At 33.6% G+C, this 27038-nt stretch overlaps 3 protein-coding genes across 16 annotated transcripts in view; 2 read left to right on the top strand and 1 right to left on the bottom strand.

Moving 5' to 3' along the window:
• The window catches only part of CLIP-190 (Cytoplasmic linker protein 190), a 136677-nt gene extending 116461 nt beyond the window's left edge, over positions 1-20216 (top strand). For all 14 annotated transcript variants that reach the window (XM_088258176.1, XM_088258173.1, XM_088258175.1 and 11 more), the window contains 10 exons: positions 6305-6445; positions 7698-7829; positions 9521-9541; positions 10643-10814; positions 11355-11711; positions 11969-14802; positions 15062-15210; positions 16780-16929; positions 17789-17964; positions 19371-20216. In XM_088258176.1, the coding sequence (XP_088114302.1) occupies positions 6305-6445; positions 7698-7829; positions 9521-9541; positions 10643-10814; positions 11355-11711; positions 11969-14802; positions 15062-15210; positions 16780-16929; positions 17789-17964; positions 19371-19417 (4179 nt within the window). In that variant the 3' untranslated portion in view covers positions 19418-20216. The remainder of the gene's footprint in view (positions 1-6304; positions 6446-7697; positions 7830-9520; positions 9542-10642; positions 10815-11354; positions 11712-11968; positions 14803-15061; positions 15211-16779; positions 16930-17788; positions 17965-19370) is intronic.
• Positions 20217-20659: 443 nt separating this feature from the next.
• Positions 20660-24984, bottom strand: Polr2J (DNA-directed RNA polymerase II subunit RPB11). Its single transcript, XM_088258189.1, has 4 exons — positions 24830-24984; positions 24647-24736; positions 24359-24533; positions 20660-21006 (listed from the first exon to the last, which is right to left on the bottom strand). The coding sequence occupies exons 1-4, from the start codon at positions 24880-24882 to the stop codon at positions 20971-20973; spliced, it is 354 nt and encodes a 117-aa protein (XP_088114315.1). The 5' UTR covers positions 24883-24984; the 3' UTR covers positions 20660-20970.
• Positions 24985-25952: 968 nt separating this feature from the next.
• LOC148310575 (SEC14-like protein 2) overlaps positions 25953-27038 on the top strand; it is a 44074-nt gene continuing 42988 nt past the window's right edge. Inside the window, exon 1 of the mRNA XM_088258160.1 lies at positions 25953-26302. The gene's annotated coding sequence lies outside the window, so the exon portion shown is untranslated. The remainder of the gene's footprint in view (positions 26303-27038) is intronic.

Here is a 27038-nt window from a genome sequence, read left to right as displayed (position 1 = left end):
GATTGAATACTGTAAATGTCATCAGAACGCAATCATTTTATTGTAAAAATATAACTTTTCTGTGGCTTTGATATGTTACAATCGAGGGTTTTCAATAAAGGGTTGTGAGTGATTTAATTCGGGAAGTCATTAAATTAGGGTTTTGACTTTTTAAGCCTTGTTTAATGTTTTTAAGCCTTTGTACATTTGAAGATATCAAATTTTAATTGTGTGACATTAAGGAAATCATTTTTTAAAGTAATTTTAGCTTTCTTGTGAAATTTGTCAAAATGGACTTTATCGCTGATATTCTAAGTGGCAATTTTGTTATTTTGATGCGTTACAAAAGCAAAGATAGTATTTTATTTTTAGTATTTTATTTTTAAACAAAATAAGAGTATTTTTGTATAAATTAAAAGTGAAATATATATTATATAAGTGTTATTAAAATACCACATATTATGTATGAAATTCCGTTGAGAATCATTCCTTCATTATTCGATTTTTTTTCTTCATTTTATATTAATATAGTTTTATTATTAATTTATATTTTGTAAATAAAAAATTAAGTGCTTTTTCAAATGTTCTTATTATCCCTTCCTCATCCTTCTTCTGTTGATGAACTAACACACCAATTTTTTATATGACATGTTTTTTATAAGACACTAGCTGATCCGGCAGACTTTGTAACTCGTTTACAGCTAAGACAACAAACATACATCCAAAATATGGAGTCAATTGGTGATGTATAATAGTTTTCGAGATTAGCAGTATCAAACACATGCACCAACATTAGGAGTAGGACACTTCAATATATCGTGCCAAACATTTTTAATTTGTTGCCGACGGAGGCCAGTGGTCAAAATAAAATATGGAACAAAGGCAAAGTATAGGAATGGGTAAATGATCAAGAGTTAATTCTATGAAAATTGTAAAATACTTTTTTTTTCTTTTTTTGTTGTGTACATTAGGTTAAAATAGATAAAAAGAATAAAAAATGTATGTAAAAAGAACTCCACCGACAAGATACACAAGATGGCTTCGTGGGTCTCTGTAAAAAAAATGTTAATTATGTTTTTAAAAAAAAAATTATGAATGTACACAGTATATGTATGTATATATCTTTTTTTTAAATTTTCAATTTTATACCATTTCTGTGAGCCTAGTCGGCTCATTATTAGAAATAGGTATCAAATTGCGGTAGAGGAACTCTGACTTAAGAGTCCGCGACACTAACCACGGGACCACAACCCGACACCAAATTTGATCAATTTTTGTTCACAGTAAAGGTGGACATTAGTCTCAATTCTTCCGTTAGAGGGATAAACCATATGTATTTTTCCAAAATTTTAGTGTGTCCAAATACTTGTTCACAGATCTTGATTATCTCCGCTTAGGAGTTATTTTTTACATTTTGACATCTCAACATAGATGAAGAAGAATATGGAAGTCTAGGCATTTACATGGCTTACAACCGTTACAGGTTTGGTTAAGTGATCACTTTAGACACATTTAATATTTACCAATTCTACCCATGATTGACAACCACGCTACGCAAATTTTGGACCACTCTATATTTTCAACCACACTACTCAAATCTTTCCCTATTCTAACGTAGATGGCAGTTGTGAACCCACAAGTACTATGTCATGAATTTGATCAATATATTTATGAGTTCTTAAATTTGAGTAGTGCGGTTGTCAATCATGGGCAGAATTGGTGTATGTTATATACATATTCTTCTTCATCTATTATTTTTTGACATCTCATCAAAGATGAAGAAGAATATGGAGGTCTGGGCCTTTACGGGGCTGACGACCATCATAGGCTGGTTTAAGTGATCACTTTAAACACGTGTAACATTCACCAATTCTACCCATTATTGACAACCACACTACTCAAATTCTTGTGAGTTCTATATAAATGAATCAATTTAGAAACCTTGTTCTTGAATCACTATCTATCACTTCTTCATCTATGTTGAGATGTCAAGAAATTAAAGTAACATAATAAATTGTATGAAAAAAGATATAGATGCCCATCCGGTACTCGTGTAAAGAAGATAGCACCATGATTAGTACGTCGTATACCTGAAAAAAAACCCAGTGCGGAAAAAATCAAATGCGAGCACTTGCTTCTTCTTCTTCAAACCCTTATCCGCACCCCAGTGGTACAGGGCACTGCATAATATAAACACAGTGTTTTCTTAATCGTTAACACATTAAGGAAAGGTGACCAGCCCACAAAGTGTTATAATAACTTGTTTCTAGCGACAATATAATCGCACCCCGGGCCGTAAATTAGTAACGTGATCACCGAATCCAATATGCCACTAAAAGTATGTTACTGACTGTTTTAATGAATTACATGCATTTGTAATGCCAAGCGTTGATAATTATCAATGGTGAAATCGATTCATCACAGATGGCGCAGCATCATAATAATAGAATGAGATCCACATCAAACCATGAAGATTTAAAATAAGATTTTATTTAGTACCTTGTCTTACAATAATAATAATATAATATCGTATTAGTTCGATCTTAGTAAGGGTGTTTGTGCACTAAACGGAATTTTACTGACCGGCACTTCAGTTAGCATATAAAACGGATGATAGGCTTGTGCTTTTGTCTTTCTTTCTTTGGATCGGTGTGCTCGATCGGTGCGTGATCACGCTATGCGTAAATTCGATCACGCTAAACTGTCATAGTCGCTTTTATTTTTCAAAACCAGACTGCCAGATGGTTAAATTCCGTGTAGTGCACAAGCTGCCTAACGGTTATTTTGATGAAGAAAGAATCATTCATCGAATAACGTTGTACTTAAACAAAATTTTAACAGAATATTTTGAATCAGCGAGTGTTTTTGCCTAGAATTTTCACTCATAAATTACATGAAGTCATAGTAACTTTAAACATAAAGAGTAAATCCACTCACAAGTAGGCATAAGCTGTAAAACTTAAAAAGTTGAAGCGTTAGTAGGGCCATGATAAGCGGTGTTGCATAAGCCGCAGCTAGATTTCAGAGTCACTTGTACGTTAAAATTAAAAAAAAAAAAAAAGATTGTCAAATCGTCCCAAATCGTTGTTCACAAATCAGGGTTTGTCCGCTTGGGAATTATTCATATTGAGATCTCACCATAGATGAAGGAGAATATGGATGTGTTTATATATCCTATGTGGTTGGTAATAGAAGCGGAAGAAGACCGAGGAAAACTTGTCATGATCAAGTATTTCAAAAACTGAAAGTCGTCAGGTCAGGAGTCAGAATAATCGGTGGGTATGTATGAGGAGATGCATGAATGTGGAAGGGAAGAAGATTGTTTGCAAATACAGATTGGTGTGGCGTTCTATTCTCTCTTTCTGCCCCTATGGGAGCAGTGTCAAGGTTAGTTAGTTAGTAACTTATGTATGCAAGATTCTTTCCGAATTATTTAACATACTAGGAGATGCCTGAAATAATTCGGAATAATAATTAATAATTCGGAATAATTCGGAATAATAATTCGGAATTCATTTTAAGAAGGTCTCTGCTAAATAAAAAAAAAACTTACTCAGGTCAGCCATAGATGGTGCCGAGAACTCACATGTGAAAGAAGGTGTCGGTTAAAGTATATATCCAACTTCCGAAATTTCAGTTGTGTGGTTGTCAATCATGGGTATAATGGTGAATGTTATACATGTATAAAGTGATGGCCACTTAAACCAGGCTATGACGGGGCGTAAGCCCTGTAAATACCTTATCCTGTAAACCCTGTAATACGTGTAACATTCATCATTCTACCCATGATTTACAACCATACTACTCAAATTTCATGGAATTCGTACAAACGTATATCATAAATCTCAAAACGCTTTATGTTTGAGTCCATGGGAGCCATCAATGGTTGGTTCAAGTAAGCTTTTATTGAGCAGAGACCCTATTATTTAGATTATTTATTATTTATTTAGATTATGTAAAGATCCCAACAGATTATTTTACTAAATGTAAAAATAACTCGCGGAACGCACAAAGGCAGAGGGGCCGCTAATAGATCTTTTTTTTTTAAATCATAAATGAAATCATAATTAATATATAATCATACGTAGTTCGATCATTATAGACGTAAAAATACTCTTTAAATACCCAATACATTTAAACGGTATTTTCAAATAATGAAAATACCCTTTTATTCTGATTGTAAAACAAAAGTAATTAGTACTTTATTCCATTAATTTGTATGGTAATGAATTGGCTCATTGTTTAGTGTCTCATTGATTTATTGTACAATATTTCATAGAAAACTTTGCAAATAAGGTTCACAACCTCAAAAAGAGTTCAAAAATCATTGAACTCCTAGTTATTTCTAAATTTTATTATCGTTAACACAATACAAATAAAGGAATGTAATTTTTTTACTCAAAAAGTTTTCCGCCGGTAAAGCAGAGTGCGATAAAGAAAAATCAAGATGGCGACAAAATGTCAGTTTTGATGAGGACCTGATAATATATGCATATAGATAAATATATATATTTGTATATATTCATTCATCCATTCATTCAAACCCTCATCCGCGTCCGATGGTGCATAGGGCACTGCATCATATAAACACAATGTTATCTGATCGTTAAAACATTAATGAAAGGTGATCAGCCCTCTGCTTCAGGTATCAGTCCAGGGTAATATTGAATAAATATTGGAGTAAAAAAAATCACTTGTAATTATTTGACCCCCTACTGGGAATCGAACCCAGTATATATACAAATATATATAATCATAAGAAAAGATCCAACACAGGACTCTAGTCTGTGTGTGGGTGTACAACAAATATAATGCAGTATACAATATACTACAAAACTTATTGTTACAATTTTAAAGCAACAACAAAAAAAATATCAAAATCTAATAAATCAGTGAAAAATAAGGAAATTAAAGAATTATTAAATAACTCTAAAAATATAAATAAATGTTGAAACAAATATAGTAAAACCCCCTATAACGTTACGATAGTTATCGCGTTATCGGAGGGAATTTTATATGGGGTCAATATTTTTAATTGATATATTTTATATTTGAAGCACTAACTTTTTGATTTTCCATTTTATAATAAAATGTAACTTGTAACTTGAAAATTATAATGTCTACCGGTTTCATTTTATAATAAAATGAAACCGGTAGACATTATAATTACGTTGTACCTAATAAAATATTTAGAGTGATTTTAAAACTAAGTTACATTTTATTATGTTTTTAAATTAATTTTTACATTTAACCAGCGGAATTACTGCGATCAGTCATTTAAAATTAAATTACAATTTAAAAACATTAACTCCATAAGAAGTTCCCTCCAATAACGCGGTGCCTATCTCAACGCTTACGGGGGGTTTACTGTGTAAGAAAATTAAAGTAAGAATAGGAAAATAACCAATCGATATGAATTTATTTAAAACATTCATTTACACTCCGGACTTCTCATTGAACAGACTGTCTATGACCTTCTCCTCCTGTAAATGTAATCATTTTCAAACATTTGTTTGAATTAAATACAAAATATATATAAAGGCAAAATAAGTAACTAACCATCACGCCGCTTCTTCGCAGGGGTAGGCAGAGAGAATAGAACGCCACACCACTCTGTCTTTGCAAACATTCTTCGCCTCTTCCACGTTCATGCATCTCCTCATACAAATTATCCAAAATATTTTAAGGATAAAGTTGTCTTAAACAAAAATTGTCATGAATATGCTACAAGACAAAAGGATAAAATAAGACTACCATTATTGAAAAGAGCTGAGTCGCAAAATTGCTTGATGTATAAGGGTTTAAAAATGTATGATGAGATGCCTGAATGTATGAAGAATGAAAAGTGTCTGAAAGAATTTAAAAATAAATGTCTAAGTTACTGTAAGGAAATGTAAATATATAAAGATGATGTAAATGTATATAATAGTTTATATTAGTTTTAATATAAGCTAACTTAAGAAATAAATTTTAAAAAAATACATACCCGCCGATTATTACGACTCCTAACCTGACCACTTTCAAGTATTTGGGATACCTGATCGTGCCATGTTTTTCTCGGTTTTTCTTTGCTCCTTTCTTCAATTACATTTGCCTCATAAATTTGTTTCACCGTTCTTTCCTCACTCATCCGTTCTAATGAAAATGATGGCAAAATTAAGTTAAGGCAAAATGGCTTAAGAATATTTTAAGCTGCTGGTGTGTTAGTTGATCAAAAACAGAAGAATCCCGTAAACATATCTCTCCTTAACTATTATTACTTTATTTTATTTACTTATTTTGCTATAACTATACAGATATTATATATGTTTTTGTGGAAATACAGGAGATTCTTCGAGAGAAGCAGCAACATATAGAGAAGCTCATAAAGGAACATGAAGTGGAGAGAGGGGAGTTGTCAAAGATGGCGCTGCAAATGGAACGAACCCAAAATGCCCTGAACGCTTCACAGAAGGAGAATGCACAGGTAAACATTAAATATATACATTAGATTTACAACCCATATGATCAGTATTACCAAATCTGTAGCAACAAGCAAAAACCTAACAGCAGAATCGAAACGACAATTGTAAAACAGAGCCCCGGTATCAACTCTAGTGTATTGAAGTGAAGCATGGAGGTGGCAAAAGTATGATGAAAGCAAACTGAATTAACTGAACTGATTCAAGGGCATTAACGATGTTAAACTCACTTAAGAACAACTTATAGTTCAAAACAGAGTCCTGGTATCAATTCTAGTGTATGGAAGTGAAGCATGGAGTTGTCAAAAGAATGATGAAAGCAAACTGAATACAGTCAGCGCCATATTTGGTATTTATTTCCTCGAGAAATTTTTATATATTGGTATTTTACAATGTTAAACTCACTCAACAATAACTGATAGTGCAAAATAGAGTTCTAGTATCAACTGTGTGTGGAAGTGAAGCATCGAGTTGGCAAAAGAACAATTAAAGGAAACTTAATGCAATGAGGACCATATTTGCTTTCGCCGCTAAGGTTTTATTTGCTATAACTGATTTCAGCACCATACATTCTGTTCCCAGCGTTCACTCTCTTTTCTATATCTTTATCAATCTTTCCATTCCTAGAAAACATACTTCCCAAATATACAAAATCATCTACCTATTCCATAATTTCCCAATTTATTAATATTTTACACCCAGATCTACATTTCTTTCTTTCAAAAATCATAAATTTCAATTTGCTGCACATTCATCAGCAAATCCCTGCACACATTATACACCCTTGTCACCAGCGCCTGCAGGTCTTCTCCGCTATCGGCAAGAAGCACAGCATCGTCAGCATACAAAATGCTACAGACTATCAAATTGTTCTAATAAATAATCATCAAACAATCAAAGTTATATTTTAATTATTTATTGTAATTATGTGTATTATGAAATAAAAACTTTATATTAATTACGAGATAGAATAAGGAATACCAACCTAAGAGAAATATGCGAGTTCGAAGTGTCGTTAGGTGGGGAAGGCAACGAAGGAAACAATGGTATGCATGTGAGGAGAATGGAACCATCCAGACTCCCCCACATTGCACTGCATGGGCAACCCCAAGGTACATGACTTTCGGGCAGACCACCAAAGAGATGGATAAACAGCTGGGAATCGACATCGCAGGAGGCTAATCCCTCTTAAAAACAAGTCACAAGGCCTATACCAAGAAGAAGAAGAAGAGATATTGATTTTGCTTTGTGTTTCAGTATTCTAAGGAAATAGAGAAACTGAAGGCGGAGTATGAAGCCCTCTCCCGGCAGCTAGAAGATGAAAAACAGAAGGTTGAAGACCTTATGTTCCGTTCAGAGGAAGATAACATCCATAAGGAGGACTTCGCTGTGAGTATGATCTTATAATCACTATAGAATCTTAATTTGTAGCACTAACCTAGATTTTTTATTTAAAATTCAATTGGTAAATACCACTGTTTCTTAATATCTATTGTGATACATGTTTCAATGCATTCGGCATCATTTTAAAACGCTGTATAATGAAAATGATGCGGAATGCATTGAACTGAAATTGTCACATTCGATTTTAAGAAATAGTGGTATTAACCGAGTGGTATTAAACACAAGTGACTGCCGAATCAATCAATGAACTAACCGTAAAGATATACAAAAATATATATATATTTAAGAATTCTTTGCTTAGTTAGCGATGCTACCAAGAACTCACATTTCAAAGAACGTGTCAATTATATAATATACATGTATATGTGGGTAAAAAAATGAGTACTGCCAATCATGGGTAGAATGGTGAATGTTACACATATATAAAGTGATCACTTCAACCAGTAAGCCCTGTAAATACACAAACTTCCCTATTCTTAAATAATAAAGTATAATCTTTATAATGTAAACTTATTTTAAAATAATGATAATGTCATAAACTATAAACCTATTTGTTTTGATTACATAGAATATTTCTTTATTTCAGTTTTTACTGCACTTTTAGTCAAAGAATAATTAAGTCATAAAAATAAATAAATATAATTTTCTTATATTTGTGTGAATGAAGAGTTTTATTTCAAGAATGAATGTTCTATTATAATTGTCTTGAGTAATATATTTTTATTGAGGGAAACTTCCTATACACATTTCTCAATACTTTCATCTTTTAATTGGTAAGAGCTTATTCAGTATTATTATTTATTATATTTTTATTATTTATTATATTACGTCATTTTGTCCACCTCCGTGTGTAATGGTCAGCACGCTCGGCTACCGTTCTGGAGGTCCCGGGTTCGATTCCCAAGGGGGGTAAAATAAATAAAAGTGATTTTTTCACTGTCATATTTATTCAATATTACCCTGGACTGGTACCTGAAGCGGAGGGCTGATCACCTTTCCTTCATGTGTAAACCATCAAGATAACACTGCGTTTATATGACGCAGTGCCCTATGCACCATTGGGGTGCGGATAAGGGTTTTATTATTATTATTATATTACAATATTTTCTTAATTATATTTTTACTATTTATATTATTATTATTATCAGACACTGGATTATTCGCCCTACGGATGATATGTCAGTACTATACGTGTCTTAACTTGATACAAACCGTCTGTCATTCTTTTTATCATTTATTAAGATGGAAGTCTGAGCATCCCAGGGCTTGGGACCTGGCATTTGGCCGGCTTAAACGATCACTTAACACACCTGTGTAATGTTCACCATTCTGCCCATTATTGAACATCCATAATGCATTTTTTTTAAATCTGTATATATGCAATAGTCTTGGGTACCTTTCAAATGCGGGTAGCATTTTTAATAGATTTGGTATGGCTGAATGTGACGCCATCAGTTGTTGAAATAAATAATATATGTTTCGTATTGAGTTGAGACACCTATAATATGGTAAGAGTTTATTCATTCTTCTTTTTTGAAGTAATGACAATAATTTTTTGAACTGTAATTGATTACACTGTCTTTAAAAAGTTGGTCTTTTGATGAACCTTTTTTTTATTCATTAAAAAATAATTTTGTATTTTATTCACGTTTTACTAAATTACTATTTTGTTTCAGAGGTTCAAAGAGGAATTATTGGTAAGTATTTGGTATTATTAACTTGATAATTCAATTTGTCAGAAAAATACTCATGTTATGTTGCATGGTGATTTTTTTTAATATGTGAATTTAACCCTAGACTACTGGACATTCGTAAAATTTACAATGGACATCCAATTTGTGGAGAGAACCAAGACAACACATGCAAAGAATGTAGTGACAACTATCTTAATTTTTGACATGTATCTTAATTTTTTACCAATATTTTTTGTTCGTATTTTATATAAAGATCTCATGAAACATATTGTACTTATTTTTTGTAAAATGTTTTCAGTAAACGTTTTTGGTAAAATGTGTCTGTTTCTTACATTTTACGTTGTACATTTTACGATAGTCCTGTGTTTAGATAAATTGAAACAAGTCCCGTGATCTTGGTTTAAAAAAAATCGTTACTGATTTTTACAATGGTACTTTTGTATATGATTTCAAATAACCATAGACATGGTAATATTTACAGCAAGTGAATATGTGTATCTACCTATCTTGTAATGTACATTCTTTTTTGATACTTTGCTCATTTGTAAGAACAATATCACACCTCGAAATTTGTAGTTAAAAAAAAAGTTAAATCTTTCACTGATGTGTTTCAATCAAGATCTTAATTGAAAAAGGCAGTGTTTTTTTATTTCAAATATATGATATTAAGTTTTGTTCAAAGCATACTAAATAATACCGACATTGGACGACAGAGTCCACTACAGTCCATACTCACAGAGCTCATGAAATAATATGGTAAAATTAGTTTAAGCTATTTCTTTGCTGGGTGCTCGTATCAGATACAGGCAAATCCACATATGCCCATTTTTGTGTCCGTATGCGGTATGGGCAAAGAGTTAGCAGAAAAAACCCCGTATGCATAGGCAGGGGCGTGCCTTCCATATAGGCAGAAAAGCAGTGCCTATCCTAACTTACCCGGGTGACATATAAAAACGCAAACCCTACCTTACTAAGTAGTACCAGCTTACTTTACTACCTACCTCTACGGCCTAGTTACCTTGCTTACGTTACTACCTATCTTTATTGCCTACCTTAATAAATTTTGCATAGGTATATATATATATTTATGTGTGATCATTGCAGAAAGAGAAAGAGAAATTAAATGGTAATCTGCAAGGTCTGGAGACTGAATTGGAACAGACAAAGCGCCAAGTGGAGGAGTTACAGGCGCAGTGTGTCCTCATGACTGGACAGCATAAGGCGGAGAATGAGATACTTCTCGCACAGCACAAAGATGAAGTTCAGGCAGCTCACGGTAAGAGAAATAACCATCTGTGCAATGTATACTCATCTCTCTGAATGACTCATAAATCACCTTCAAAAAACTTCATGAAAACACCCATAGTGCCACACGATTAAAAACATCCATTTATCACATTTGGACAAAGGAACTTTGTGGGTAGCAATTTTCAATCTAAAAAGGATTTTTCTTCTAACACGGGGGAGTCTTACGCATATTTTTAAAGCCTCTTGTTCATGTGTCCTGCTGGGTCCTCCCGATGCTGACGATCACTTGGGAGAAACCTTTTCTGTCCTAGACAACACGAAACTGCTCCTCCACACTTTTTAGAGTATAATTAATAAATGAAAAATGGAGGTAGGTAACAAAATAGATCATGTATGGCAATGTCACCCGTAATTGCGATAACTTATCACAGAAATATAACTAATATATTATTTAAATTGTATGTGTGTGATAAAAATAAATAAGTATGTTTTGTTGGTATTCCATTCTTATTGGAGTATTCCAGAATAATGAATGACATGTACTGTAATTTCTTTTATCATATTCCAGCACTGGCATCTCAACTTCAGAACCTCCTGGATGAGGCTCACGTCCTGTTGAGAGAAAAAGATGGAGACAAGGAATCGCTCGGGAAAACCCACTTTGAAGAAATTGCAAAACTCAAAATGGAGTCGGAAAAGACTGTCAATGAACTGAAATCAAAGTTAACCGAAGTACAACTGGAGTCTTCGGAACAGATCAAACATCTGACTGAAAATCTTACAGAGGCGTCTAATAAACTCAATGCGCAGAATGAAAAACTGGAGAAGATGGGTATTGAAAGTAGCGGTTTAGTGGGAGAGTTACGATCACAGCTGGAACAAAAACACCTTGCGCTTGATTTGAAGACCCAAGAACACAACCAAGGTAAGAAGGGTACTAATTTGTCTCTTAACCTCTGCATGCGTACTGCTCCAACAGTGGGGTCATGGCGTGTGTCAGGCCGGGAGTTGGAATAATCGGCGGGTATGCATGAGGAGATGTATAAATGTGGAAGAAGCCAAGATTGTTTGCATAGACAGAATGCTATAGCATTCTTTTCTTTCTGCCTACCCCTGTGGCGAAGCAGCGTATTGGTTAGTTAATTAGTTTTGGTTTATTTATCTTTATTTTTTTCTTTTCAGTTATTGCGTCCTCAAAGGAATCGGAGTTAGTTTTCAAAAAGGAGATTGAGAAATTGAAAATGGAAGCGAGCTCCAAAACTCTCGATAATGAGTCATTGAGTGAAAGTAACAAACAGTTGGAAGCTCTCACTAAAAAACTGCAGTCAGAACTGGATGTACTAAAACATGAAGTCATCTCAAAAGGCTCAGAACTTGAACTTCTTTCGTCAAACGCTTCCAAACACAGTGAAACTGTTCAAGATGAAATCAAAATATTGAAGGAAACTGTTATGCAGAAACAGGCAGAAATTGAACAGTTCACTACGAAAGCTCAGGAAACACAACGGGGTTATCAAACGCAACTGGAAGAACATACCAATAAAATTTCGCTATACACGGAAGAAATTACCAATCTTAAGGCACAAATTGATCTCTCGAATCAGGAGAATGCAAAACAAACTGAATTGTTACAAGAAGAAATGAAAAATAAATTGGATGCCCAAGATGTTCAAATTAAAATGATAACAAAGCAACTGGAGGACAAAAACCAGCTACTGGAGGAAAATATAATGAAGAGTGAGACTTTATCTACAGATAAGGAAAAACAACAAGAAGAATTAAAGAAACTCGCAGATATTGTAGCTCAAAAACAAGGCAAATTAGAGGAGCTATTACATAACATTGACGAAATTACAACCAGTCTATCCTCCATCAAACTCGAGAATGGTGACCTTACGAGACAACTCAGAGATGAAACCGAAAAGAATATAGAAATGCACCAGCAAAGAGATAAACTAGCCAATGAAATATCCAATTTGAGTAGCCATTCTACTACATCGGACGAACAAATCAACGCTCTTACTGACAAACTGAGAGAAGCTCAAAAAGATATGGAAAATGTGAAGGAATCTAACCGTGAGAAGGTCAATAATTTGGAACGTATCGAACAAGAATTGAAGCAACAGCTGGAACAAGCGAAATCTTCGGCGGATCGAGATAAAAATGAAATGACCAACCAGATAAGTGAACTAGAAAATGCTAAAAAAGAAAATGACAGTCAAATTCAAATTCTCAATAAAAAATTACACGAAATTCAAGAAAAATCTACATCACTTTTATCAGATTTAGAGTCCAAATATCAGGTTATAATTTCAGAGTTAACTACTGCCATGGAAGCTAAGAGCGACAATGAAAACAAACTAAAGAAAAAAGTAGAGGATTTGGAATCTGAATCTGCTAAAGTTATATCGGATCTCACAAAACGTCTAGAAGCTCTGCAAGAGACCGGACAGACGTCGGAAGGCCAACTCAAAGAAAAATTAAACGAATTAGTAAGCGTACAGAATGACCTTAATCAAAAGCTGGAGGTTTCTCAGAAGAACGAACAACAGTTGCAGGACGCTAATGCTAAACTACAAGCGGCATTTGACGCAACCAAGCAGTCATTAGAATCACAAATAAAACTAAAAGATGAAAAAGAAAATTTGCTCGAGTTAGAATTGAAAAAGATCCACGAGCAAAATGAGTCAACCGTAACCCGCTTGAGTGAAAAGGATATTTTGGTAAAAGACATGCAACACAAAATATCACTGTATGAACTCGATTTAAAATCAAACTCGGATATTGTCGCAGAAAAAGAGAGACAGATCAATTTGAATGCGGATGATATTCAAAAGCTGTTAGATGAGAAACACGAACTGGAGAAAAAACTCAATTCACATTTGTCAGAGTGTGAAAACAACATGCAGAGAATTAACAACTTAATAGAAGATAACACTTCCAAAGAACTCAAATTAAAGGATCAAGAATCCACAATATCCAACCTTAAAGAAGAGATGGATTCAATCGTCTCTAAAAAGAAATCTATAGAAAATGAAACAGTTCAAACTTCGGAAGCTCTTAACCAGTTTAAGTCAACGAACGAAACACTCAATAACCAAATATTAAAACTGGAAACTAGTATGACCCAATTAAATCTAGAAATAAGCAATAAAACTGAAAAAATAATTAACCTAGAGAGTGAAATCAACAAATTCAAAGATTTACACAACAAAGTTGAATCTTTGAAGGCTGATGTAAACAAACACGTTAACGAAATTGAAAATAAAAATATAGTAATAGCCCAACTAAATGAAAATATCAAATCACTAAAAAAAGACACTTCCGACGAATATGCCGAAAAGGAGCTAAAGCATAAACAGTTAGAAAATGAAATAGCTGAAATTAAAACCAATCACCTCCACGAACTCAGCGAATTGAAAAAGATTATTCACACTATGGAAATTGAAAAGAACGAGTCGCAAAAGAAAATCGCGCATCTAGACGAAGCCAACGCTAAAATATTGGAACTGAAAACGCAGGCCGAAAGCTCAGAAGCTGATATTCAAAAACTTACGGCCCTGAATGAGGCGCAAAAGAAGAATTATGACCAGTTAAACAGCCAACTGCAGGAAGACTTTGAAAAACTCAAAAGTGACGGGAAAAAGGACAGGAAGCAGCTCAGAGAGCAGATCAAAGGTTACGAAAACCAAATTAACGAGGATAACAAGATTCTAAAGAAAGAACAGGAACAGAAAAAAGAGTTGGAAGCCAATTTCGAAGCCTCAAACAACTCGATAAAGGAACTGCAGAACAAGATACAGTACCTCGAAGCCTCGAGTGAGAAGAAAGCCGGAGATGAGAAAAGCGAGTTGCAGAAGCTCATCCTCGAGTTGCAGAACTGCCAAAAGGCCCACGATGAAGAAGCCAAACTTTTGAAACATGAAATAACGGAACTAACGGAACAGGTTGCAAAGAAAACTAGTGACTCTTCCAAATACAGTAACCATATTTCTACGCTAGAAAATGAATTGAAGGTACGCTATTAGTCTCTTTTTCTATAAATCTTTCTTTCTTCTGATTAATTGAATTCTTTTTCCTATTTTGCCAAATGAAGTTTGCAAATTTTTACTCTGTCTACAGCTGTTCTAAGCAGTGACTTAGTGCTACAGTGGAAACACCCTTTCAAGCTGTTATTATTTCTAGATCAAAGATAAAAATAATTTAAACTTTTATTTGTTTACTTGTTTACATTGTAAACTTTTTTGTTGATAATTTATATTTTTATCATTTCAGAAATATAAATCCCAAAATGAAGGCCTGATGCAAGAAGTGGGCATTCTCACTAAAGAAATGATGGAAAATAGGAAGTCAACGGTGAAACCAGATCTCAATTCTAATACTAGTGTACCGAAACCACAACCGGTTGATGTGGATGCCAAGAGGTATGATTTTCTTCTTTTTCTGCTTGGTGTAGGCCTTGTGGCCTGTTTTTAAGAGGGATAAGCCTCCTGCGATGTCGATTTCCAGCTGTCAATCAGTCTGCCCAGGAGTTGGCTGTGCAGTGCAATGTGGGGGAGTCTGGATGGTTCCATTCTTATGATTATGATTTTAAACTAAATAAATAAATAATGTTTTTTTAATTGCATTTACATAGTAATTTTTTTTATAAAAATGTTAGCAAGTTATATAACCACCCATCGAGATTTCAGTCTACCGGTTTTTAGTCTATTGATTCAGCAAGATTTGTCACCACCCACTTTAGACCCTGCTCACTCCTTTCAACCTATATAATCCTGACCTATTTTGACAAACAGCCTTAGTGCATGTTACACCTCGGCCTTTAGTTCATGTTGTTCTGTAATCCTTAGTGTATGTTGGCCTCAGATCAATTAAAAACGCCTGTGATTAATATTTTGTGTAGTAATATAAGATAAAAAATTAAGTGTAAATAACATTATTTATTTACAACATTTTGAGTGTGTCCAAATACTTGTTCACAAAATCTGGATTATCTCCAATTACAGGAGTTATTTTCATATTATTTTTGACATCTCATCAAAGATGAAGAAGAATATGGAAGTCTGGGCATTTACGGGGCTGACGACCGTCATAGGCTGAGGCATATAAGAGTTTCTGCTTAATAAAAAGCTTCTTTACATCTCAGCAATAGATGTCTCTAGTGATGTTCTAGTGATTCAAGAACAAAGTTTCTAAATTGGTTCATATATATAGAACTTCCAAGAATTTGAGTAGTGTGGTTGTCAATAATGGGTAGAATTGGTGAATGTTACACGTGTGTAAAGTGATCACTTAAACCAGCCTATGACGGTCGTCAGCCCCGTAAATGCCCAGACTTCCATATTCTTCTTCATCTTTGATGAGATGTCAAAAATAACATTATTTATACTGATTTTTTCATCTTATATTACTACACAAAATGTTATCACAGGCGTTTTAAATTGATTTACTATAACACTATGGTAGTGACGTATAGTATCAATTGCATGCTGATGTAGTGATTGTCCTGACAAAGAGATGGGTACATCTCAAAACCGGTAGATTAAAATCTCGGGGAGTAGTTAAATACAAGAATTAGTAACATTTTTGTAAAAAGTAAACAAATAAATCACCTGTAAGCGGAACCTACAGGAATGTCTTCTTACAATTCAAATAGACCTAAAATAAAATTACGCTGGGATGGGGCAATACGACATAGCACTCTAGGAAAGACTTCCGGGAGAGACTGTTGAAGAGCTCTGGCATCATAAAACTGCTTGTGGAGCACAGATGGGGTTTGGACATGTGGCAGCACTGGAGCGCAGTGTTGCGATTGCTAGCGAGCTAATCTTCTCACATCATCTCTCAACAATTTTTACCCAATTTATTTATTATGTAATACTGTAATTGTAAACAAAATATGGTTTAATAAGTATTGCACCCACCACTTAGTCAAGCCAAAATAAAAAATATCATTATTATGAGGTTTTAATCTGAGTTTTTAATATTTTCAGATTGCTGGAAGAAAAGGAAGAGGTGGAGGGACAAGTAAACTTCTTGAACTCGGTCATTGTTGACATGCAGAAGAAGAACGAGGAACTGAAGGCTCGGGTGGAAGTCCTGGAGATGGGATGCACACCGCAGGAAGCAGATGAATACAACTTGTATGTTTTTTTTCGCCTTTTCATTCAATTAACTACTTCATAGTCGTGTTTTTATCACAAAAATAGAACTAAAAATATCAGGTTATTTTATTTTTCAAGAACAAATTGATATGTAAATCTTAATAAAATAATATTTTCAAAATACGTTCATCCTATTATAGTCTTCCACCCCCGTAGCGCAGTGGTCAGCGCGTTTGGCTACCGTGCTGGAAGTCCCGGGTTCGATTCCCAGGGGAGTCAAAATAAATATGGCCGATTTTCATTCTCATATTTATTTAATATCACCCTGGACTGGTACAAGAAGCGCAGGGCTGATCACCTTGCCTTCGTGCAATTAACGATCAAGATGACACTGCGTCGCTACGATGCAGTGCCCTATGCACCATTGGGCGCGGATAAGGGTTAGAAGAAGAAGAAGATTGTAGTCTATCCATAGATGACATTTCTCTCTTCTTCTGTCTTCTTTAGTGTTTATTTCTTCTGTGTGTGTGTCATGTTGGGTCCCTCTGACATCGACTATCACTTGAGAGTAATTGTCGTTGTCTTGGGCAGCTTTAAACAGTGTCTCGACGATTCTGATAATTAATCTCGTATATTCCAGAGCCAGGAGATCTGTCTTCAGCCCACATCTCATCGACCTTCTATTTTGCCTTTTATCATCAGGTGCAATACCTTGTACTTTTCTTCTCTCAGCACATGCCCCAGATGGGACACCTTCCGGACTTCAATATCAGTTACCACCTGTCTTCCTACTCTTGCCCTTCGGAGCATATTCACATTGCTGACTATATCAGTCCTTGGAATGTTTAGCATTCCATGATTTAGCCAGCGTAACTTTACCATAATATTTTTGTTTTAGCAATGATTTGAAGGCTAGGACTCTAGCGCCGCGCATGTACTGCGATATCTGTGATATATTTGACGCTCACGAGACGGAGGACTGCCCCCGACAGACCAGCGAGGCCGACACTCTGCCCCCGCAGGGAGAGAAGAAGAAGCCACCGCCTTCCCGCCCATACTGCGATATTTGTGAAAGTAAGTTATATAGTAGTAACAATATTCCAGTTTCACAGCAATGCAATTTTGTTTCACAAATGCAATTTGTGAATAGTTTATGGCGAAATCCATAGAAATCATAATATACAATCTATACTACAAAAGTACACATACTGTACATGATGATAGCTGAGCTTTACCATAGACTTATTACATAATTTTAATTGTTTGAGGTTGGGATAAACATTGAATTTTTCACTTGAGCCATAAAAATCATGATATTTTAGAATATTAACCTTTCCCTCCCGGTGATATGTATTTCCTACAACTTGACTTTAAAAATGAGAATATCAATATAAAGTATAATAGATACGGGCTCAGAATTTTGGTATTCCTCCGTAATACAATTACGTATTACGTAAAAGTATTATAATATAAAGTTATTAATTTTCAGCTACAGAAATAAATAAATTGTAAAAAAAACCAGGATAGAATCACCAACACACAAACGTACTTCAGTGTGAGCGTGCGTGCCGTGCTTTGCGTACACACACACGCGGCTTCATACTGTTTCCGCCAATTTCCTTTTAGTTATTTTGTACAAGTTGTCCAGTTGCACAGTTGTCGGGGTGGTCGTGCCGCTATGCCAGCTATTGCGGCTACTTACGATGTTTTTTTTTTCTCGTTTTCAGATACTTACAAAAGCTATCATTGCAAAATTGATACATTTTAATTTCAACTATGGTTAATAATAGCAAGGTTTAGGAATGTTCACATTTTTCCTGTTTTCAAATCACATTTTCACATGGTGTACAAAATACATATCACCGTTGCACGCAGACGTTTTTAGAACCGTAAGGGAAAGGTTAAGGTAAGGAAGCGAAGCATGGAGTTGGCAAAAGAAGGATGAAAGCAGATTGAATGCAGTCGAATTGCGATCCCTCAGACGAATGTGTGGCAAAATGATGTTCGATACATGTTCGAATGATGAAATAAGGAAAGAATGTAAGGCTGAGATAAGCATTATCGATAAAATTAAGAAAGGTGTGTTGAGATGGTTTGGACATGTGGAGCGTATGAGTGAAGAAAGAACGGTTAAACAAATTTATGGGGCGAATGTAGTTGGAAAAAGAAGCAGAGACGACCGAGGAAAACTTGGCACAATCAGGTATGTCAAATACTTGAAAGCGGCCGGGTCAGGAGTCGTAATAATCGTCGGGTATGTATGAGGAGATGCATGAATGTAGAAGAGGCAAAGAATGTTTGCAAAGACAGAGTGGTGTGGCGTTCGATTCTCTCTGCCTACCCCTGCGGGGAAGCGGCGTGATGGTTAGTTAGTTAGTTAGTTAGGGAAAGGTTAAAGGAATGTACCTTCAAGTAAAACCTATGTTAAAGTACAATATATATTCTTGTACCATTCCAATATATTTTTTATTCTATTTCAGTATTCGGTCATGCAACAGAAGACTGTGACGATGAAGAGACCTTTTAGTGTACCAATCAATATCATAATCAAATCTCACCCCCGATCATTTACACGTTGCCTTAGTGTGTGTGCAGTTAACTACACAGTAATATTAAGTATTTATAAGTAATTAATTTTTATCATGGTGGTGTTACCAGAATTAGCAAAAAATAATCTCAACTAGATTGTTGCATTTTAATTGTGTTGTATACATTTTTTTCTCTATATACTGTTTGTTATACATGTTTTATTATATGTCTACAAATTTAAGTATGTGATAGTGCTTATTACATTTTGTCGAAAAAAAAGTAGAAAATGATTTTAAAAAAATCATTGGAACTACATTTTTTTACAGTGGCAACACCACGTTATGTCATTTTGTCTCTTGGGATTAAAATATGATTTATTGTTGTTATTAGCAAGTAATTTAATAAAAAATCACAAGATAGCTGGTCTTCAAATCACCTCTATTAAAATCTGTGAATAAGGGTTTGTTATTCTTGTCTCAATGCAAGACTTGCTCGCCCACTAGTTTACTTTCAGTCTATGGGTCGATTCTGAACTGTCAACGTAAGTTTCAGGTCAGTGATTTGAGAATTCCGTACTTGGAGCGAGAACCAACACTACACTAGTTTTAACGGCATTGGTACCAACTTTACCAAAACAAACTTACACAATACGACGCAATGCCGCCAAGCTACTCGAATGTTGTATTTTGATTATCAATTTGATAAACAAATTTTACAAAACAAAATGAATAATGAAGAAATGTGCGGGGTTGTGGTCCCGTGGTCCCTTGGTCAGAGTTTCTCGGTTCGAACCCACTCTACCATAATTTGATACCTATTTCTAGTAATGAGCCTTTTAGGCTCACAGAAATAGTATGGAATTGAAAAATATATATAAAATCATTTTTAAAAAAATCTTTTTTAAAAACAAAACCATTATTTTTTTTAAGAATAAAAACAGAATGTCAAAAAGAAAGATTTTGCAAATATACAATATGTTACATTTAATATTCCTCTGAGTGATAGATAATATAATATTTTAAGTCATTTGAGAGTAGCTAATTTTGCACATGTATTTAATTTTGATGATTGATATGTATGAATAATTCAATTTGGGAGATTAATAAGTATATTTTCATAATGATATCCCATAAAAACTACACCAGCGCCTTATATTACTTTCTGTTCTTTTTTGAGACAGTGTTTTATTGCAAAAAATACATTTTTAACACATGACTAATTTAAAAAAAAATTAATCTCATTATATTGTATTTTTAAATATTTTTATTCATTAGACAGCATCTTTATTACTTGCATTTTTTTTATTAATCAGAAAATCAAAAACATTTAAAAAATATAATTGTTTTTATTATCAATGTTTATGAAAAAAGTTTGTACATTTCATGTTTTTTAACTGGTTATAATTATTATTCCACGGCTGCTGTTCGCCTGATGCAGGATATTAAACGTAATGTTTTGAAATATCTTTCTGTTGATGTCCGTTGTGACAATATTGTAAGCTTATGATAATTATTTATTAGAATAAATAATTTATTTTTCTAAAATGTCTTTCTAGTCCAAGCCTTCCTTTTTCTCCTTTATCGCCTCCTACACAGACAAAATGAAACACGTAAGCATGGATACTGAATATCGCGCAATATACGCTAAGAAAACGGTAAAATAGATAAAAATATAAATGTGAGAAGAAAAGAAATTTAGCTTCACTGATGGATTATAGACTTTTTTCTTCTTTGAGTTTTTCCCTGTATCTGGATTTTTTAAAACAATTTTTGGTTGTTAATTGCTTGAACACAAGCTCTAAATATATTTCTATTGACACCTTACGAATTCTCCTGCCTATATCAATAAAGTAATTTTACAAAAGTGAACCTCCCATCGACTTTAATATTAACACATTAGTTACGGCAATGTTTTGATAAAACTGTATCTTGAGGCGGGCGTCATTAGACAGCTGTCCGGAAATATAAAATATGTCAGTGAACTTCATATTTTGAACTTGAGGTTGAACTCGAAAACAATACAAAAACGGTTAAATGGTCTCTAACGTCTCAAAATAAAATCATGTTAGTCCACAAATCACAAAAGTAAAAAAAATGTTAAAAACACTAATAAAATATTAGAAAATAACAACACAGTTTAACAACCGCCGAAAACTCAAAATCTGCGAATAAAAAATGATTTATGGGCTTTCCACACATGCGTTTATTGCTTTGTAAGTACCAACTGCCGACTTAAGTAAAGGACAATGATCTTTGTATTTTATTTCATTTTAGGACAAAGAAAAAAATGCACCGTCTGTATCCATTGTTTAAAGTTAATTTGTAACATTTCCTTCAAAACAGATTACGACCATTAGCTATGTTTTGAACCAGTAAATATCAGTATTATTTTTTATATTACAACGACATCTATCCACTACACAACAAAAGCAAAAAGGCCAAGAGATTAGAAGTTTATGACATGTTTTTTGTATACTAAATTGAAGGTAGCCGAAATGCACAAAAATGTGTACCCCGCCACCACACAAGGTTTCTGAAACCCATAAATATGTGCACACCGTACACAATGTGTTAACAAGTTCATATTTTTGCCACTGCTATATGAAGTTTTAATATAGCATTTTATATTTACATACAAAAATTGCTGCTTTAGAATAGCCACTGAGTCAACGCAATAAATGACACTCGTAATGTATGTGGAAAAGAAGTTTCCTATGTGATTTTATAGGTGTTATAAAATAATAAGTCATTGGCTCATAAATTATAAATCTTGTAGTTTTTTTGTTTACAGTTAATATAAATTAGATAAGGATCTAAAGTATCTAAGATAAATTTCTCAATAAAAGCAATGACTGTCAAATAGATGAATTAATATTATGTGGATTGGAGGAGTTTGCTATTTTATATGGGTACTATATTTTTATTCATAATGTAGAAAATAAACACAATAATTATCCATGCCCAAAGAAGACAAGACGTCGGAACTGATTGGAATAATAGTACCAAAAATAAAAGGTTTAAATGAACTTCCCATTTTATTCACTTTATAAAATGTTCCACAAAGTATCAGTTTAAAAAAAAAATAACATGAGTTTTACAGTGAGAAAAAATACTTAAAAAAATAATAAATGGATATATATATATATATATATATATATATATATATATATATATATATATATATATATATATATATATATATATATATATATATATATATATATATATATATATATATATATATATATATAAAATAATAAAACCCTTATCCGCACCCGAATGGTGCATAGGGCACTGTGTCGTATAAACGCAGTGTTATCTTGTTCGTTTCACACATGAAGGAAAGGTGGTCAACCCTCCGGTTCAGGTACCAGTCCATGGTAATATTGAATAAATATTACAGTGAAAAAATCACTTATATTTATTTTACCCCCCTTGGGAATTGAACCCGGGACCTCCAGAACGGATATATATATATATAGTAGATTGACATAATTACTCAATGTGACAATAGTAAAAAGACATTCTATAGATGAGCAATTAAATAAGATGCGGAGAAAAGATTAACAAATCTAACAAGACAGTGGGTACCATCTGTAAAAAATTATCCATTATTATTGCCATATATAAGGAAGATGACAAAAATCAAACAAGTCGTAAAGTCATCAAATGAAAACCATAGACAATTTCTCAGTAACTTAAATATGTAAGTCGAAATATTTACATAACTAATTCTTTCTTGTTGTAGTTCTAAGGAACTGTGCTGCTAATATTTTTATTGTACTATAATGTCGAATTAATACTATATTGTGTCAGGTTGTGGTTTCCTGGTTAACCGGATCCACGCGGCTCGCATAACCGTATGTGTTTTCATAAAACATGTCCCATACGCGGCTGACATAACCGTTTGTGTTTTTACATTGCGAACCTCAGTTCAACTTGGAGGGATTTTTTCATGGTGTGGAACTTTGGATAAAATAATACGTCAATCCTTGGCCTTATGACATCTGTTGAAATATCTGACTAATAATTTGTAACATCACAAGGATAAATAAAAGAACAGATCCCTGATTTTTCTTGCGGTCGGTAATTAGTCAGCGCCATTATCATGCCCTATATCTGTCTCACTCTCGACGCTACACATCGCCAGTGGGTAAAAGTGACACACGATGCGTGCTTTGATTTATTTATGTTATGATCTTATTTGTTTATATTACGATATATTTCAAGAATAATGTGACACAAGTGTATTATAGAGTACCAAAAGGCACAATGAATCCCATTGAACGTTTTTGTTTAGGAAAATAAATCGTTTCTTAACTAACTAAATACATGATAAAAGAAATCATTTTAAAAACGGCGACCGCCGCGTACGGGCGTCTCTCAGGTACAAAGTTGACACGGTTAAAAGGTTAATGTCGCAGACAATTGAGTCAGAGTTTCTGGGCTCGAACCCACTCTACCACAATTTGATACCTATTTCTAATAATAAGTCACTTAGGCTCACAGAAAGAGTATGAAATTGAAGTATTTTTGTAAATAGTAAAAACACAAATATTTCTCTTTTTAAATTCAAATTTAACAAATACACAAATGTCTTCAATAATGCGTGTGACGGATGACCTGGGATTTTTAGAATTGCAGCCTAGCAACATTATTAAAAAAATTCATGAATCACAGATATAGTGCGAATTGAAAACCTGGCAACATTACAGTAAAGTCACTCATCTCGAGCCGCCATGATGAATTGTAAATAAAAGTTAAGAACGACAATTGACAGAGACAGGCCTCTTTGATGTGCGATCAAAAACCACAGTGAACGGATTGCCGCAAAATGAGTGGCTGACAGGAAACACAAAAAGATAAGAGTCGAAACGGATCCAGTGCCATTTGCATTTATGAAAACGTTCGTCTGCGTGTCTAAGCAATTAAAATCTTACTTTGAATCGCTCCTCAAAAAGCGACAATTCCGAGATGAGATCAGTGATGGCGTTGGTGAGGGCTTCCTGTGGAGTATAGTCGGATGTGGTTTGTATTCTGATCACAAACTTGTGTTCCAAGGGGTGAGGGAGCTTGTAGCCGGCAAATAAGACCTTAGGGTCCTTTAATAACTGACTGAAATATTAAAATTATCAAATTAAATATTCATCCACAAAGCACTACGTAAAGATTTGGATAAAACCCCAATAGGCAGTATGTTTTGAGTAACAAAAAGATGTTAAGTTTACTTTCTGATCATGTTGCCCAGAGTGTGATCTTCTTTATTTACTGTGAAAACAGCGGCATTAGTTACTTTCGTGTCTTCTTCCTTTTGAACTCTAAAAATAAAAAGTAAACATTTGAAATTAAGTACAGGTTATGTTTATGCTACTTTTATTTTATTCTGCTGAAAACGAGGCCAAAAGTCTTACTTCTTTTCTCCTTCGTACAGAAGAAACGATTCGAATGTTGGTGGCGCATTCATTTTGTATTACGACTATGTAAATATTCAACAAATATTATAGGAATTCTCGATTTCACAACCTATTACAACAAAAATGACAGCGACGCTGACAGGCTGTGACAGGGGTTAGTTCAGACCACAGAAAAAATACATTAATGTTGCCATAGCCAAAATACTTTAATTATGATGAGAATTTGCAAGTCTGGGTAGGTATTTATAAGGCTTACGATCTGTCGTTGGCTAGGATAAAGCGAGTGTTTTTGCCTAGAATTTTCACTCATGAATTACATGAAATTATAGTAACTTTAAACATAAAGAGTAAATCCACTCACAAGTAGGCATAGGCTATGAAACTTATAAAGTTGAAGCCTGAGTAGGGACATGATAAACGGTGTTGCATAAGCCGTAGCTAGATTTCAGAGTCACTTGGACGTTAGGTGATTAAAAAAAATCGTTGGCTAGTTATAGTAATAATGTTATAAACTGTGTAACATTCACCATTCTACTCACGATTGACAACCAAAGCAAACCAACTCAAATTTCGCACAGTTGTAAAACATAACGTTTTCTTCCAGACCTTACTTCATAGGTGATATATAGATGTATTACGATTTCAATATACTTCTTTGTTTACGTTCAATATACTACCGCCCTTGAGGCAGTATTTTACGAAAATAGCGCCTTATAAATTATCCATTTTTTTTATTATTTTTATTATTAATGATATTATTTTATCTAAATATGTATATACCTAAGTAGGAAGGTATACCTATACATAAGTAGGTAGGTACCTACAATAATACTGGCAAAAAATATAGTAGCGATTTATAGTTTGCTGAGGAATGAATAATTATATCACCAACATTGTAATTCATACACCTTTGTACAGGGTTATTTTTTGAGATTCATCAAACTTATCAGCATTTCCCAAATCATTTATGTAAATCATAGTTTCTCAAACTTTTTTACCCGTACACCACTTGTAATTTTTTGCAATCCATAGACCCCTGCCTGCCTAATATTGAATTTTCCTTCACTTATCAACTAAAAATGTATTTTGACAGCTGTCCAGAGCTGTTTATCGATGAATGAAACAAGTCCTCGCAACAATTTAGTCATTAGAGTTATAGTTTGGACAGTTGTTATTCACCGCGCGGTGCAGTGCTGCTTGTATGAAAACTTGCAAAAACTTGCATAGGGCGTAGCACAACGCAAAGCAGATAAGTACTTATCATATATTAAGTATTTTCGATATCTGATATTAGTATTTGTAAGTATTATGAACTGAAAATCTGTGTAAAGTGTACTTGGACATTTACAGGATGCTTAAATATTGATGATTATCTGCTCAAATGGTGTCGCACCTCCGTTTCGTCTCTCAAGCTCAAAATCGACCCTTGGAGGATTTACATCTACATAGACCACATTGGGAAACTATGAGGTAAATTAAGTACTTTTAAATAAACATAAACAAACACAGTGATAATAAGTCGTGGGTGCTTTGGCGTAGTTGGATAAACGCTCGATTGAGAAACTGGCATCGCGGGTTCGATTCCCGACAACTGCAAAATGTATTCAAGATATATTTTTTTAACTAGTCAGGGTGTGCGTGATGTATTTTTCACGTTTGCCTTCCATATCCTCACTATCCTACCTGCAGACAAGCCTGAAATAGAGGCTTTGCGGTTTTTCCTTCTAAAAAATATTTTTTTAAAAACTAAGAAAAAGTAATAAGAACGAAAAAAATGCAAAGTGAAATGTATTGCACATCGCAATGTAATATCTTTTAGAACATGTTTCTTTACTTACGAATCATATATTTATTATAAGATCCAAAAAATAACTCAAGTTTCATTAGCATACAATTTTTTTTTTGATATTTATTTATATTTATATTGTGAAAAACTTTGGATGATGGCTTTTAGAATTACGTTAAGAAATATAATTTATTAAACAATGAATAAATTGTTATAAAAAAATTAATATATTTAGGAAAACAATGGATTGACAGAAATTTTATTATTTGTTCAACGGCATGTGAAATTTTCTAACATTGCTTTACTTTCGACGGTAACTTATAATTAATTTAGTTTAACTTAATTGGTCTTGTATTTTTTCTAGTAAATTTTATGTAGTGCTTTTAACATATTCTTTTTATTTTATTAAAAAATAGATAT

The sequence above is a fragment of the Brachycentrus maculatus genome, unplaced genomic scaffold, assembly GCF_059751285.1.
Source record: "Brachycentrus maculatus isolate JH-2025_06_01 unplaced genomic scaffold, ASM5975128v1 h1tg000091l, whole genome shotgun sequence".
Taxonomy (NCBI): Eukaryota; Metazoa; Arthropoda; class Insecta; order Trichoptera; family Brachycentridae; genus Brachycentrus; species Brachycentrus maculatus.
Note: the sequence above shows the minus strand (reverse complement) of the source record. Positions and strands in the feature narration are given on the sequence as shown.